General features: G+C 26.1%; 1 protein-coding gene across 3 annotated transcripts in view; it reads right to left on the reverse strand.

The window, feature by feature from the left end:
- Window positions 1-17,471, reverse strand: part of LOC136082389 (uncharacterized) — a 381,697-nt gene that overhangs the window by 158,343 nt on the left and 205,883 nt on the right. For all 3 annotated transcript variants that reach the window (XM_065801560.1, XM_065801559.1, XM_065801561.1), the window contains one exon: window positions 13,385-13,510. In XM_065801560.1, the coding sequence (XP_065657632.1) occupies window positions 13,385-13,510 (126 nt within the window). The remainder of the gene's footprint in view (window positions 1-13,384; window positions 13,511-17,471) is intronic.

Below are 17,471 nucleotides of genomic sequence, written 5' to 3' on the forward strand. Positions count from 1 at the left end.
AAAAATTATAAATTTACATTCGCCAAATATTTTTTTTAAAGATGAAGTTGGCATAGCAACATATTTATTGCGACTTGTCAGAATTTATATGCGTCTCTCGCGTCAAAAATTCTTGCCAGCTCTTAAATTTTGGGATTTATTTTGATAATTGTTTAGTTATGTTTATAAATTATGTTTAAAAATAAAAGTATGTAAATTATAAAAACTTTGTGATAAGGTAAATATGTATACTATAAAATAATTTTGTAAATTTATAAAGTTAAAATTTTGTAAAGGTAAATATGTATATTATAAACTAATTTTATCAATAAAATCGTAATTATAACAAACAACGTTTTTTATATCTTTCTTATTATTGATTATCAAATAATTATTTATATTATTATTTATTTATGTAATTATTATGAATAAAAAGGATAGGACATTAAAAAAAAAAGTCGTAGTTTAAAATTCTCCAAATCATAAAAATAACAACTAGGGTCGTTTCCACACCTACAGTGAGTCGACACTTATCGAAAGTTTAAATAATAACATAAATTTTGCGAAAAGAAGTAATTATTTTTTTATTTTTATATTTTGTGTATCAACAACATCGTCATGCACTTTAATTACAATACATAGAAACCGCAATATATAGTTACTTAAATGAACTCAGTGGGTTTATTACGTCAGCCTATGAAAATACTTTTTTTTTAAGTACTAGCTGTTAGAACCGTTTCAAATAAAACAAGGAAATTTAAGCATAAAGTTTTATTTCTAAATTGACCTAATTAGGTAAATAAACCATGAATTATTATTAATATTATTAAAACAACTCATCATTACAGTATCAAAGTAGCATTTTTGAATGTACAATAAGTATGAACTAAAAAAAATGTCATTCCATTCATATCGCATGTCCAACGAATAATCAATTTGTTTCTTTTTTACTATAAAAATAAATAATACTTTACTTAGATTATTTTACAATGGCGCGACAAAATTATAAGACAAAAGTTTATAGTTCAAAACGAAGACTTCAATATACAGAAAGTCAATTACGCTATGCTATTAATACTGTTAAAACAGGCATGGTTGTGTACAAAGCGAGCAAGACGTTTGGAATTCCTTATCAGACGCTTCGTAATAAAATATCTGGAAGAACTTTTTTGAAAATACAGATAAGAAATCAAAAGTAGAGGAAGAAAGACTAAAAAAGAAACAATTGGCTATGGAGAAAAAGTTATTAAATAAAAAAAAACTAAAAAAGAAAGAGAAAACATGAAAGTTAAAAAAAAAAGAAGTTGCAAAAGAGTCAGAAACGAGTTCCATTTAAATGTTGATAATAATTATAAAATAGGACTTAGATACTTATGATGAAACTATCCTTTCCAGTTCAAGAACTTAAAGGATAAGTATACTAAAGTAATGGAAATGCTTTAAAAACTTAAATTTTAATTCATAAAAATGTTTTTATTACTATATAATTAGTGTTTACTTGATAATAAACATTTAATTTATTTAATAGTCTTATTCTTTAATTTTATACCTAAAAACGTTTTATAAAATGTTACCAATGCATTAAATTTTCATTTGAAACCGCGAGCGCATTTTAAACCAGACACTAAAGTAGATTTTAAGATATACGATAAGTGTCGACAATAAATACGATAAGTGTGAAACACTTACGATAAGTATGGAAAACTGCGCTTTGAAAGATTGATCAAAGTAAGTACATTACTGATTTAAATTTAAGAGTGAGAATAATTTTAAACTAACTCTTATCGCAAAAATATGCAAAAATACATTTCTAATGCATTACTTCTTTTTAAGTAATCTTATATATTATAAAAAGTTTTATTAAACTCACGGTAAGTACGGAAACGACCCTGCTACTTTGTCAAACCATATACACATATATTTTATTTTTTAATGACTTAAATGTTTTTACGACTTTAAAGTGCATTTCGATGACAATTTTAAATATAAAACATAATTTAATAATAAACTCAATCAATAGGAATTTTTCTTTTAAAAAATATAGCAAAATAAGTTTATACATTGAAGTTATTACTCTCGCTTTCTCTTTCTATATCTGATATTGGTAGAAGAAAAAGGTCGATACAATTTGATACAGCAGATTTTTTTCGTTTTCCGGATAGCGATGAAGAGCAGCAGATAGTCTTCTTATTTTATCTTTATACCATGCATCAAAAGCAGGGTTTGGGTTAAATTTCTCGATACTACATTCTTCTTTGTCTATTCGTACAAGAGATTCAAGACGATCACGAGATTGTTTGTTTCTCCTATCTAATTTTACTCTGTTAATGCGGAAAACATACGTTCTACTTTAGCGTTTGTAAATGGACAAAGTAAAAGCAATTCAGATACGTCTAACACATTTCTGCATTCAGCAATAAATATATCTGATCTAATTATTTTTTTCCACGTTTTCAAATAATATTCACCTAACGAATATTTTAACATTGGAAAAGTATAACTTTTTAAAACAGTCCACTAAATAAAAGTTTCAACAGTTTCACACACACCCCCTCCCTCAATTTTTAGAAGGTCATTTGAAACCACTTCTGCGACAACTTTATCACCTAGTGAATTTAAAGGGTTCATTGGCCAAATAGAAATGTCCGAAAGAAAAATTGAATTATAGAATAAAGGAGATACCTTAATATATATGAAACGTAAATCCATTCTAGTTGTTAAACTTTTCATTATATCAGTATAAATGCGTTACACCGATGCATATTTTTAATAAAGTTTTCTAAAGGAATGTTTTGGTAAATAAAAAAGGCCGTCTTTTTTGACTGTACTTTCAATTAACTTTTTATAGTTTGTTGAAATAGTTTACTCTGTTGAAATATTGTCTAACAAACTATTCAAGAGAACTTTAAGTTTTTTCATTGTTAAATTAAATTGCTGCAGTTTGCGCACAGCTTTTACTGGATCATGTATATCTTGCTGGAAGCCAACTCTCAAGCGTCTCAACGGTGCAAGAACACCTAAATAAACAGATAAACGTACAACAAGAGATGAATTTTTCAAAACTTTTAAAAACCTTTTAGTTCGGCCTTTTTCAAAGGCTTAGAATCTGTTTGGCTAAAAAACTTTATATGAGAAATAAATGCACCATAATCATCTAAAGCTATTTTGACTGCATTCCACTTATTATCCAGCCAACGAGTACCAAATAATGTATTACTTGAAGCAATGGAGATTTTATTTTTAGTAGTGCTCTTAAACCTGTTTAACCCTAAGAGTTTTTTAGTTATGTTATTTATTCCAACTCTTGCAAACTCTTTTTCTAGACAGATTTGTAAACCACAGCATTACCATTGTCAGGGCTTTCAATCGACAAAAGTTTAACGCAGGGACTGCTTTTAAACAAATACAACACATACACTAATTTCTGTTTGAGTGTAGCAATATCACAACTGCCATCATTTAAAATAGGTTAATATCTCGACTTTAAAAAATCATCTCTGAAAGAATCTCTAGCAATTTTACCGATGTTATCTGTAAAAATACCAGCAGCTCGAATAGTTGGGAAACTATTACCTGAATCAACGCCGTTTTATTAAATTAGCTCTAGCAAATCAGGGAAATCGGAAAATGGAAGTTCTTTTTTTGCCAAGTTGTAAACTGCATTAAACTTCTTCTCAAGCGAGTAACGATCTTTTTCATCATTTTTTTAGCCTTTTTCTAATATGATTGTTTCTATTTATATGTTCTTTAAAATTTTCTGCTATCAATTTACTCCGATAATCGATCTGAGGTGCTTTCTTATGTTGTTTACTATTGCAATGACTTCTTACGCTGTCTTTTTCAATTGACGGAGTTCCAGGGCGAATTTACGAAATAGAAAATGTATTAATGTTTTTAATACAAGATTCATAGTAGTTGCAAAGCTAGCAGCGTAATCTTACAACACCATATCCCTCGATGCCATACTCAAACTTTAAATTAAATTCTTTTTTCCATTTCAAAGCAGTATCTAATTTACAACGGTTATCTTTAGTTTTTGGTAAGAAAAATGATGCCATATCTTTAAATATTTAGTTCACTTGATCTACTACGCTTTCAATTTAATATGTTTTAAAACCTTTAATTTAAAAAGTTTTTAAATCTTTTCAATTTGCTCAAAATCATTTTAAATTGAAACGCCATTTTGCGAGTTAAAGCCATTAAAGTCTCAAAACCATAGTTACGTATTGGTTTCATGTATTCTATAACCCTTTGCTACCATCTTAAAATTTTTGAAGACTTATAATAACTATCCGCCACAGACAATAACAAATAATACCACGCTGGAATATACTAACAGTGTTACGTACTATAAGCGTTATAAACTATATTATATTTTGTTTTTTTTTAGTATTTATTATTATTTGGTGTCGTTTTTTTCATTTTAATTATTATTTATTTAAATATATATTTTTAATTATTATTAATATTTTAAATATATTATACTTACTAGTTTAATTATACAACATGGCCCCCATACCCTTGGCCGTAGAGAGAGGGGGTCAGGGTGTATATTGTCCCGGGACCCGACTATCTTTAAGGGCCTGTAAGAAAAAAGAGGGAGCAAAAAAAAAATTTGAGCCAATTTGGCATTACACGTTGCATGTATTTGGACAAGATAGAGCCCGCAAAAAATTACCCTGGCGCCTGTCTTGGCTTTCTACGGCCCTGCAATAAACAAACAAGCCTCGTAAAAAGGTCTATAAATTGGTGAAATCTAGAAAAATATTCACAAAAAATTAATTATTGTCTTTTAGTGGTATTTAGTTACATTATGATTTATTTAATTATTTTCTAGCAATATTTTTTTGTAGGTTTTTTTTTGCCATTTTCTATGGATTATGACTCGCTGATTGTTGTCCAATAATGACTATTTTGGACCTCCAAACGTAGTTGTCCGTAGGTCCTTTAATGACGTTTATTGTGGACCATTAAGTACTTGGACGTACTTTAGTTGTCCAAAATGGATGAACATAAGTCGTTTCATTTGTAACGTCCAATGGACGTCCTCGGACGTAAAAAAATGGTCCGAAATTTGAAAAAAGTGAAATTATCATTTTAATTTTTGTAAATTTAAAAACTTTTTTAAGCTTTAATATTTTTTTATAAGAAAATATTTAAAAAATAAAGTTTATGATAACAAAGTAATCACAAAATGTCAATTCAATTTTTTTAAGTTATACAAGTGAAAAATTAATTTAACCTCCATCTAAATAGTAAAAGTACTTTTCAAATAATCTTAGGCTATTCTTATTTAGACAAGCAAAACCGTAATACTATTATGTATTTTGATTTTAATTTCTTTCCAACCCATCAAATAATTAACCATGCATGGTTTGTTTAATTAATGCTTTAGTTTTTCTATATATACAACATTGTTGTATATATAGAAAAACTTTTTATTTTCAACTATATATTCATATTGGAAAACTTTTATTGATTTTATTAGTACGTTATAGCAGGGAAATTTTGCTACTCAGCTACATAATTTACATTTTATTAAGCGGCAAAATTTTTTGCTCATATACATAATTTATCAGGAAAAATGCCGTTGACGGAAAATTTTGTCGATTTTTTTTTAATTATTTTTATTTAAAAAGTATGGACAATCAACAATCAGGTTGATTTATTAGTTAAAGGAATATTTCTTAAATAAGAAGAATATTCAAAGATTTTTAAGTAAAGGATAGCTTGCTTTTTTATTATGATAAAAAAGAAACACTGATCTGTTGGTATTTTTATAAGGTACGTTACGTAAATAACTTTTTGCAATAGTATTGTAAAATATGTTGCATATAAAACCTAATAGTTAATGTTTATAATCTAAATATTAAGACGCTAATGAATAGTGCGCATAGTTACGCCTAACATTCGTGTTGGTAATGACGGTTCTGTATTCTGTAAAATACACCATTTCTTAGTTTTTAAGTAGTTTCTAGACTTTTGAATGCGCGGTTATATATTCCATGCGGTCTTTCGAGTAAGATCAGCAAGCAAAATAGAGCTGATATATTATTATTTTTGAAAATAATTGATGTTGTTCATTGTATAAAATAGAAAAATTAAATAATCGTTTGTTTGTTGTTGGTTGCTTTTATTTTTCTAATTTTTTCAGCCTGTTTTCATTTTTTAGAAAAAGTTTATTACTAAAATGTCCGGTAAAATAGTTTTTTTAGTACTATTTAAACATGAATACTGTAATTTATCTAATATTCTAAATATGAATACTGTAATTTAATAGTGTTAGTGTCGTTTCACTTTCTGTTTTAATAAAGAACTTTCTAGGCTTTTCTAAAAACGTTTCTTTACTCCACGCGGTCTTTCAAGCAAGGTCTTCCAGCCGATTAGAGGTGATAAATCTTTAGTTTCAAGAGGAACTGATGTTGTTTATTGTTTAAAAACTAAAATTTGTTTGTTGTTCGTTGTTTTTATTTTTCTGTTTTTTTTTAGAAGAAGTTAAAACTAAAATGACTTGTAAAAAAATTTTTTTTAGTACAATGTTTCTTTTTTAGTAAAGTGTTTCAGTTTTGTCTTCAGTCATTTTAGATCAATTTAAGCAAGTTTTTTTCATTTTTCAGAGCAGTTAAAAGGAGCTGAAGGCCATTTTAGTAAGTATATAGTGTATAGTAGTTTACTTATAGTTTATATTAGTAACATAGTTATATTAGTTTATTTATAGTTTATAGTTTGTTTATATAGTATATAGTAGTTTATTTATAGTTTATATTAGTTCAAGTTTATTTATCGTTTATATTAGTAAATTTATTTATAGATTATAGATAAGGATTAATGAGAATACAAATTTTTTTTTAGACAGGCTAGCTGACAGCGACTTAAGTAAGTTTTATCATTTAGATTTTATTTGAGTACAAATGTAGCATTAGCAATTTTATTGCATATAATTTTATCATAATTTTTATTTTTAGACTGACAGGTAGAATTCAGTAAGGACTTAGATTTTGTAGATTTAAAAACTTCTTTTGAATATTCTTTAACTTCAGTTGCACCAGCCACAACAGGTAACTTTGTACATTTATTTTAATATACTTAAAATACATTTGTTACTTAACTTTTAAAGCAATAAATATTGTTTATTTCAACATTATCGTCAAGATTATATAATCAAACTTTTTATTTGATAATTTATTTTAGTTGCTTCTGGATCAACTTTAAATAATGGTAACTCATTAATTTATATTTTATTATAGATAAATGTAGATAAAAAAATTTAAGTTGGAAATTTTTGTAGATTTAAAAGCAGTAAGCTTTTTTCTAAAGGTTCTTTCTATTTTAGGATTAAATCCACTATCACTACATTTGTTCTATATTTATATAATATACTTTAATAACTTTTGCATTTGAAAAAATATATCTATGTTAAATTACACCAGGTTGTAGAAAATAATTATAGTTTAATGATAAGGTTGTACACTGTTAGAGCAGATTATAGATCTTTGATCTGTTTAATCTATTTAATAACCTACTACCAAAGGGAAAATTTACTATCAGTTGATTGTTTGTTTTTCTGTTTAGTTGACAACAATGAAGAGAGAGGTTTATGTTTAAAAGGATTTTTATTTTTTTATAAAGTAAATAAAATGTTTTTTAAAATATTGTTATTAACTTAAAAGTAAAACAGTAGGTTTTTATAATTTTATACAATAAGCCCAAGAACTTAGGTAACACTTAAAATTATATTGTCAATAATAGAAAAGAAATTTAAAATTCTCAGTAAGACAGCTTCTTTTATTTTACATCCTGTTAGTTTAATTAAAATTTATTTTCTTTATTTGATCAAAAGAGAGCTAATAGAGGTATTAGTTATATTAGTTTAGTGAATCTATTTTTAAAAAGTTAAGTAGATATTTTAACGTCTATACATTTAAGTGATTTTATTGTTTAGACACAGAATTGAAAACTGAAATAAGTCAGTGTTTTTGCTATTAGATAATTCTTAATAGGAATTTGTTTATTTGTACTGTAACTGGAATTTTAAAATTCAAGTACTTAAGCTTTATTTTCTCTTTTTTTTTAGGAGAGTTGGAAAAAAAACTAAGTATAAATTATGTGATTAGTTTAGTTAAATAAATAAAGCATTTATATCTGTACACTTAGTAGTCCAAATCATTTGTCACATTTTAGAAATAGTCCAGGAGAGAGTAAATAGTAAAATAAATAGTCTTCATTTACTTTTTTATTCTTGATGGTTAAATTTATGTTTTATTTAATTTGTCTTGAGGCACATGAAATATAATTTTGACAAAAATAAAAAGTTAAATAAAAAAAGTGAAAAGTCATTTCTGAACTACAGACGTTGTTCCGTTGAACATTGTGGGGACACCAGACCCTTTATATTGACTAAACTTTGTTTCACATAGTTGCAGGAAAACAGTCTTTATACCTATGTAGATACTGAAAAACTATAAAGGTGTCATACATAACTCATTTTCACAAAAAACTGGATAATTGACCTTTGTCTTCTGAGGTACAGGTATTGTCAGAATATTAAAAATTTAAAGTTTATTTTAGTTTTTTGGTTTAGTTTATAGTTAATTTTTATTTATGTTTTCATTAGTTTTAGCTTCAGTTATCTTTTTTCTTACTTTAGACAACTTTATGGAAGAAATGAGGGGAATAGGTAAAAAAAATTATAGTTATATATTTATTTATATGTAAACATAATTCTATCAATTATTCTGAGGTATATTTTGTCTTTAGTATCTGGTAGAAGCATAACTGGTAGGGCTGTGTTTTAAATTTTATATAATTTTTACGAAGAAATATGTGCAATAGGTGAAAGAATTATTTAATATAAATATGACATTTTTAAACTGTTTGCATTTTAATCATATTTTTATTAAAATTAAATTTCTCACAAATTTAACTCTTTTTAATTTACTTTTTTTTAATTTATTTTTAGCATCCTCTTCATCCTGTGAAAATGGTGAGGTTATGCTTTATATTTTGATTAAAAAAAATTGTAAATATTTTTAAATTTTACTATATCTTTCTATTTGTAATTTTAGAGTCATTAACATTTGAGGAATACCAAAGATATCGCTCCCAACACCCAGGGTCTCTCTCGGAGAAGTCCTTCAATATTTAGCTAAGTATTGGCGGTATGGATGAGCCATGCTTCAAATGGAGGGCTCATCCATACCGGGGTGATGGGAGACACCGAAGAAAAAACAGCAACCAAAAGGTTGTAAATGTCTTCTATCAGTGAAGATATTTATAACTTTTTTGTTGCCGTTTTTTCTTCGGTGACTTATTTTTATTTTTTTTTATTTTGTAATTTTTTTTTTAAGTTTGTAATTTCTTTTTATAATATATTGTTATATATTTTGTTTGTTTTTGTCATTTTTTAATTGAAATTTTATTTGTTTTTTACCAATTAAACTTAAATATAGTTAAATTGATTCACTACCCAATCACCATAATATGATGCTACATTTTATTTGTTAAAAATAATTAATTGGTAGTTTAATTTATTGAAAACAGTGCTTTTAAAATTTACTATAAGCCAAGACTATTTAGCTATATAAATGCAATTTATTTATATATATTTGATTTTTTATCTTAAATGTTTTTAGTTTGGCTCTTTGAAGCATTTGTTTTTTTGCTTTTTAATTAAAATATTTTAAATCTATTTTTATGTCTTTTAAATTTAACTAAAGTTTACTAAAAGCCAACGTGAAATAACGTCGTAAAACAACACCGACAAGTTGCATCATGACAGCAGTTTAAGTATGACAACAGGCTACCGAAAAGCAGGTAAATTGTATTCCAGTTGTTTTTTTTGTTTTATTTTGTTTTTCTTTTATGTCGACTTATCTGTTACAGTTTTTATTTTAGGTTTGTCATACGACGCATTAATGCAATATAAACGATCAAAGTTTACATATTTTTTACAATTTGTTATGCACATGTTTGATTGTTAATCAACCTTTTTTTGTTTGAAACGTATTTGCACTCAATTGCTTAGTTATTTATAATAAATTTATTTAGTTGTGTGCATTTATTGTTTTAAAGACAATTTCCTTTTTTACAGAAACATGTATCAAGGGGATACCAAAAAATTATTAACTCATAAATAATATACGCTTACTTCATATTAATCTTATTAATTAAAAATTATGTTATAAAAAATATAACAAGAATTTAGCTTTAATCTTTCGTTAATTTAAGACATGACGAAGTGTAATTATTTTGTGCCAGTAACTAAAAACGTATTGTGTTGAACTTAGTAATGTCTAGGAAAATGGTTCTGTTATACACTGATATGACCTATGTCAGTTGTAAATTACTCAAATAACGTTAAATAGTTGGTAAATTAATTTACTTTTATTTTACAGATGCTTTAATTTTTTAATTTGAAGACTTTTTTCTTACAGGGTAATAGTTAGGGTTTCGCAATTTAAATTGTGGAAAACAGTCACTATAAATTAAGTAATAGACCGACAGTAACCCGTATTACGGGTTGCTTTCTGCTAGTATAATATTAATAACTAAAACGTTTAATACATAAAGTAATAAGTAAGTATGTTGTTAAAAATATTATTTATAAATAATATAAAGTTATTAAATACTCAATTAACTAAAATGAGCATTTAGAGTTAACTTTGTTACAATTCGCATAATATAATTCTTCATAATTTACTTTATAGAGCATTTAAAAAATACTTAGCTGAGCTCTATCTTATAAGTGTAAAAGATAAAGTACGGAGAAAAATAGGCATTGATTTATTTGACCTCTTCTCCTTACAGATTTTGGAAATAAATATATCGCAACTGCAACATGCTTATTCTCTAAGTGGCCTGAATCTGGTCACCTAGAGATTAATATGATTAATGTGATGTTGAAATGAGTGACGAAAGGCTAGATTTTGTAAATAAAGTAATATGTTAGTTTTCTAATTTTGGATTGTTTTTGGATGTTTAAAGGTCATAAGTGGTCATTATTTTTTTATTTTTTGTTTAAAACGCCAGTTTTCTATAACAGCATTCATTATTCTATGAAAATTATTATATTGTCATTTGTGGGTAATAAAAACATGGATTATAAAAACCAGAGTAAATAAAGACCAGTCAGAAATGTTCTCGTTATCAGTAAACAGCACAAACGACTGATGTAAATACAATTAAACGAAAAAAATAGTAATATTTTTTCAGACTTTTCTATTAACAAATAAAAATATTTAGTTCCAAAATTTCACATTTCTTTTTTTAAAAAAAGTGTATTTTTATTTCTTTAAATATAATTATTTTTATTTCAGATTTGCTTTATAAACAATTTTTTTCATGTATTGTGTTGATATATTTGTTTATTACTTTAATTTAAACCTTATAATCAATTAAAAATCTAAAAATTTTGTTTTTCTTTTAAGATAGAGAGTTTTTCATAGTAATTTTTTGTTTAGGTCAATCATAATATAAAATAATGGAGACAAAGTGCAATTTCACAATTGCCTACCACCCATAGAGCAATGATAAAAGGTTTAATTGAACTCTTCAATATCAGCTTATAGAATATATTGATAAATGGCAAAATACATGGATCTATATATTATAAGTATTCTGTTTTCATATTGCGTCTCTGTTTAAGATTCTACAAAACAAATTCCATTTTATCTAGTATATAGTTGATAAGCTAGGTTTCCTGTTGATTCGCACATGCAATCAATAAAAAACAATATTGAAAGAAAACTTACTATTAACAATAGTTAGAAAAATAAAGAATGTTGTGTTAAAAGTTGCGAAAGATTATGCGAAAGAATGCCATAAGTTGGCTTTCTAGTGTTAATAAGAAATAGCAAAAAACTTTCCAGAAAAAGTTCAAGCTAGAGCCAAATTAGACACAACTATTCAAAACTTGTCAATGTTTAAAAAATAATACTTTATGTTTAATTAATGAAAGTAATTGCTTTAAAAAGTTAAAATAATAATACAATTTGGCTTACTTGAAGATTTATTATCTTTTGAAAAAAACTCTCAGGAAAAATCTAAGCTGACCACCATGCATTTTACTATTTTTACACAAACTGAAGAACATATAAAATATACTCAAATGATTATAAAGAAGCAATTTCCGGATTTTTTTGGCTTACAGGATACCTTATTTTCAAAGGCTGATAGATTCAAGGCAGTAAATAAAAATAAAATTTCAGTTCAGTTCCACTTAATTAGTTCCCGCTGAAACACCTCGTGTTCAACAAACAAGTCAATTTTACGATATGATAATTTCACTGTTTAAGTATTTAGAGACAAGTTTAATTAACAAGTCGGCCAGATGTTACAAAAGTTTTTATTGTGATTTTTAAGTATTTTAATAACCGTTAAAAGTATTCAGTAGCAGATTGGAAATTCGGATTTGAGCTCATTTGCTATAGCAAATGCTGTATATTTTGCTTTAGATGAACACCTAGAGGATTTAATATACGATCAAAAAGTCATGAGATATTATCGTGAAATAAAACTTTAAATTGGGTATTTTAAACCCTTCCCAATACTCAGGAAACAATTAACTTGAAAATTAGCCATTACAATCTCTTAACTGTAAATATTCAGCAGCATTAAACTTGCTCGATGCCATGCATTTTGAATTGTTTTTCTATTAAAGTGCATTGAAATTAAAACTGAAATCAGAGCTTGTAATAAAAATTGTTATAGATGTTTCAAACACTAAGCTAATTGTTTTATATAAATTAGTTTATGGTAATAAAAGAAAAATTATGAAATAAAAATAATATCTATTTATAATAAGGGGTAGGGCAGAAAATAATTTTATCAACTAATTAGTAATCTTCAAAATACAAAAGTTGTTTGAAAGCTATTTTATTAAGATGGGCTATCAATATTCTCCTTGTTATTTTTAAGTTTGAACTTTAAAAAGAGTTCTTTTGATTAAAAAGTTTTTTAGGTCAATCATTACAAAAAATGGCAGAAGTTTCAGCTTCTGCCACTCATTTATCTTAATCACCACCCGTAAAAACATTATTAATAATTATATTGCATCTATTCAATTTATGGAAAAACTGCCTAAATAATTATAACAGCGAAAATTTCAGTCAGTGGCAATTTTTCCTGAAAAATTATGTAGCTGAGGAAACACTTTTCTTAGTAGATAATGCAGCAGCGGCAAAATTTCCTAGCAACAAAATGTTATTTGATATTTAATCACATAGCTGACATTTCGAGTCACTGAAAACTTCCATAGATTATTTCTAACTTGTTCCCACCATCTTATCTTATCTTAAGAAAGATTAATCATTAATGAATTGAATGAATAATCTTTCTTAAGAAAAGTTAAGATTATTAAAAAAACAAAAACTTGTAAAACAAAGTAAAAATTATACAAAGTACTTACATAAAGTTGCTGGCTGAAGTGCATATGTATTTAGTGAGACCTTAAAGTTTATATTGGCATTTTCTAGCTGAGTCGGAAAGAGATTAATAAATACATCAAGTCCTTTGAATGAGATTCTATAAAAACCTAAATTTAAATTAATTTTTTTTTAAATACTTTGAAATATAGTTTCACAGTAAAAAATGCTACAAACACACAAAATGAAATGAAGAACTTTAGAAAATAATAGTTTGGAATAATTCTGGTTAAATTGTTTTAGTATTATATTTTTAGTTCAAAAAATTTTTTAAATAAACTATAAAATCTAGCCAAAGTTATGTAGAAACTTTTTCTTTCAATTTTGAAAATGAAAAAATTCAAAATTTTTAAAAAAATCATGAAACAGTTATTGATTAAATTTTCTACTTTATAAGCTTACGTCCATCATATGCATAGCTAGTAGTAATCACAATTGCTATTTGTATATATATATATAAATATATATATATATATTTATATATATATATATATATATATATATATATATATATATATATATATATAATATATATATAGTTGTATATGTATATATGTAAATATATATATATATATATATATATATATATATATATATATATATATATATATATATATATATATATATATATATATATATATATATGTATATGTATATATATATATATATATGAATATATATATATATATGTATATATGTATATATATATATATATATATATATATATATGATGATATATACATATATATATATATATATATATTCATATATATATATATATAGTAGTAGTAGTAGTAGTAGTAGTAGTAGTAGTAGTAGTAGTAGTAGTAGTAGTAGTAGTAGTAGTAGTAGTAGTAGTAGAAGTAATAGTAGTAATAGTAGTAGTAGTAGTAGTAGTAGTAGAAGAAGTAGTAATAGTAGTGCCCTATCAAGCATGTTTGACACAAAACTCTTTGCAGCCATTACAGCCAAGGTAATAGCCAGAAAGAGTTGCAGTATTTTGTTAAATAAGAAAATATTAACAAAAGTGTATACAAGTATCTTACGTACATAAACTTCAAGTTATGTAATGTTGAAAAATACTTAAATACGTATTACATTGAAAGTTGCATTGCGTCAACCTCTTATTAGTTTTAATATATAGCATCTGTTTCTGTTAAAAAAAAGTTATTATATAGTTTCAAAATTCAAAAGTCAACGTGCCACAGCGGTTTAGTGGTCAGCGCGCAGAGCTTATGAGCGATAAAGTTATGGTTCGATTTCCATCACTGGTAATTTTTTTTTTAGTTTTTTTAGATTTTTTTAAAATACAAAAGTCTTGTAAAGTTATTAGAGTTTTTATACAAACATATTCAACACTTTACCAAACGAAAAGATTTTCAAATAAGCTAAAAATTGTAAAAATCTCAAAAAACGGGTTGAAATTTGTTGCCTTTGTGTTATGATTGAGATATTTATATTATTTTAGTTTTAAATTTTAAGTTTTTTTAAATGCAAAGTTTAAGTTGTGCAATGAAAATGAGTATACGACATATTGATTAACAGAATATAAAGAACTATAATGTTTTTTTGTTTTGCATTATGACTTGCAAAAATTAAAAAAAAAAGCAGCTGACGGTTTAAACTTGCCGTGCGGCGACCTGAACTTTTTTTAAAACAGTAATGGGGTTAAAAAAGTATGTTTTCAATAAGAATAAAATAAAAAATTTAACTTTGTATTTAAATTAACTATTTTATTAAATTTAGTATTTTAAGAATTACTAAAAGTTATAGTTATTTAATAATATACGGAAAAAAACACATCTAAACTTTTTACAAAACTTGTGTTAATAAGGTTAGTATATATACTAAGGAGGTAATCCACAAATATTTATGGTGGTAACCCTTCTACAAAAGATTTTAGGAGGTAATCCACTGTTATTCAGCGTGGTAGCCCTCTCAAATATTTTTAAAAAATATATGTCGAAAAAAGCATGGAGTTCGACTTTGAATGATTAGAAGAGTCAAATTGGCCAACTATTCCTAGTGCATCTGCTGAAGTTACCAAAAACATGCATAAGTTGTCTGGCAAAACATAGTATATCTTTTCTGACTTTTTAAAACAACTTAATATTCTTGAAGATGAAAAGATAAATGTCTCAATAGCAACATCAAATAAACCAACAACAATATTTACATATGCACAAGCAACATCAATTCAGCAAAATCAATCAAAACCAAAATAAGCTGAGGTGGTAATGATGGCAAAAATTACAAACGAGTTTAATAATTAAAAGATTATTCAAATCTTTTTTTTTATTAGTTTAATAAAAAAAAAGATTTGAAAACAACATTATTATAAATGGGGTAGCTGATCATACTACTTTAGACAAACAAATAAATGAAGAAATTGATAAAAAAACCATTGAAACATTACTAAAAGCAATTAAACCAGATTTTTCAATAACAAATACAAAAAGAATAATTCGACTAACGAAAATTACTAAAAGACCAGAAGGACCACCTGACCTCATCTTAGTTGAATTGGAAAACAAAGAAACTCAAAAATTTTTAATTAAAAATTCCAAAAAATTAAATGATAATATCAACTTCAAAAATATTTTTATTAACAAAGACAAAACTGCAAACAAGAGATTGTTCGACAGTGAAATCAGAAAAGTTAGAAACACTAGAAACGCAGCACTTGCTCATGAAATTGAGGGAACAAATGGGAGGCAACGATGCAATGTGCACAATGGAAAAAAATATTATTGGGGTATACAATCACGTGAACTCAAATGGATTGAAATCAAATCAGCATAATTTGCATATAAAAGTTAAAAGATCCTCTACATTAAACTAGGCATACAAAATGTTCAATCTACTATAAAAAAATCTGCTATTATTCATGATATATTGCATAATCATTCTCTAGATATTTTTATACTCATTGAAACTTGGATAAAGTCAGACGACCCTACTGCAATTGAAGAAGATATGGCCCTTATAGGCTTTAAAACAATTCAGTACTGTCGATCAAATCATTGTGGAGGAGGCGCTGTAATAATATACCGGGACAACTTAAATATCAAACCACTCTCGTTATTTTCTACCTGCCTGTCTTATAAACTTACATTTGCCAAACTAAATCTGGCAAATAATATCTAGAACATTATTGCTATTTACCGATCAAATCAAACCATTCCAAAAGTATTTTATTTTTCGAATTATCTGATCTCCAAGAAGAACTTCAAAAAATATCTGGAGAAATACTTCTGTGTGGTGACTTTAACTGCCCAGGTACTACTTCAACAACCTGCAATCCAAGGCATGATGAGATTCTAGAGACCTACAACATGATACAAAGAGTTCAATCTCCAACTCGCATATCATCTACTATCAGTATAGCCAACTTGCTTGATCTAGTAATAAATCGACATGATGACATTTTACTCAACAATATTCTAGTAATTGATGAGAGTATTTCAGATCACTATATGATTCGGGCTGCACTTTATCATCAACCTTCAAATAGTAAAACTGTTTGGTTTTCAAAACGAAACTTTAGAAAACTAAACTTGTCATGCTATATATAAGAATTGCAAGTAATGTCATGTTGCTTATCACCTGAAAACAATGTGGATGATTATGCTGAACAAATAAGAGCAAATATAACAACTGTTCTTGATCATTTAGCACCTATTCGGAAATATTCAATGCGACCTGGTAAACCTGATGATAAATGGTTATCTTCAGATGCTAAGAATAAAAAAATCAGACGTCGTAAATTGGAGCGTTGTTATAAAAAAACTGGAAACTTATCAGATAAAAAACTATATCAAATTGCTTGCAGTGAGGCATCAGAAGCAATTCATAAATCCAAATGTAATCATTATAGGGAAAAACTAAAATTAGCATATGGTAATCAGAATGAATGATGGAGTATTGTCAAGAAAATACTACAATCAAATAGTTTTAAAACTAAAAACACAAAACCAGAAGCAAAATATAATAAGTCCAATATAATAAGTCAATACTTCATACACAAACTTGAAAGTATAAAAAAATACTATCCAGGAAAGGCTTGCAAAA

Source organism: Hydra vulgaris, chromosome 07 (genome assembly GCF_038396675.1).
Source record: "Hydra vulgaris chromosome 07, alternate assembly HydraT2T_AEP".
NCBI lineage: Eukaryota > Metazoa > Cnidaria > Hydrozoa > Anthoathecata > Hydridae > Hydra > Hydra vulgaris.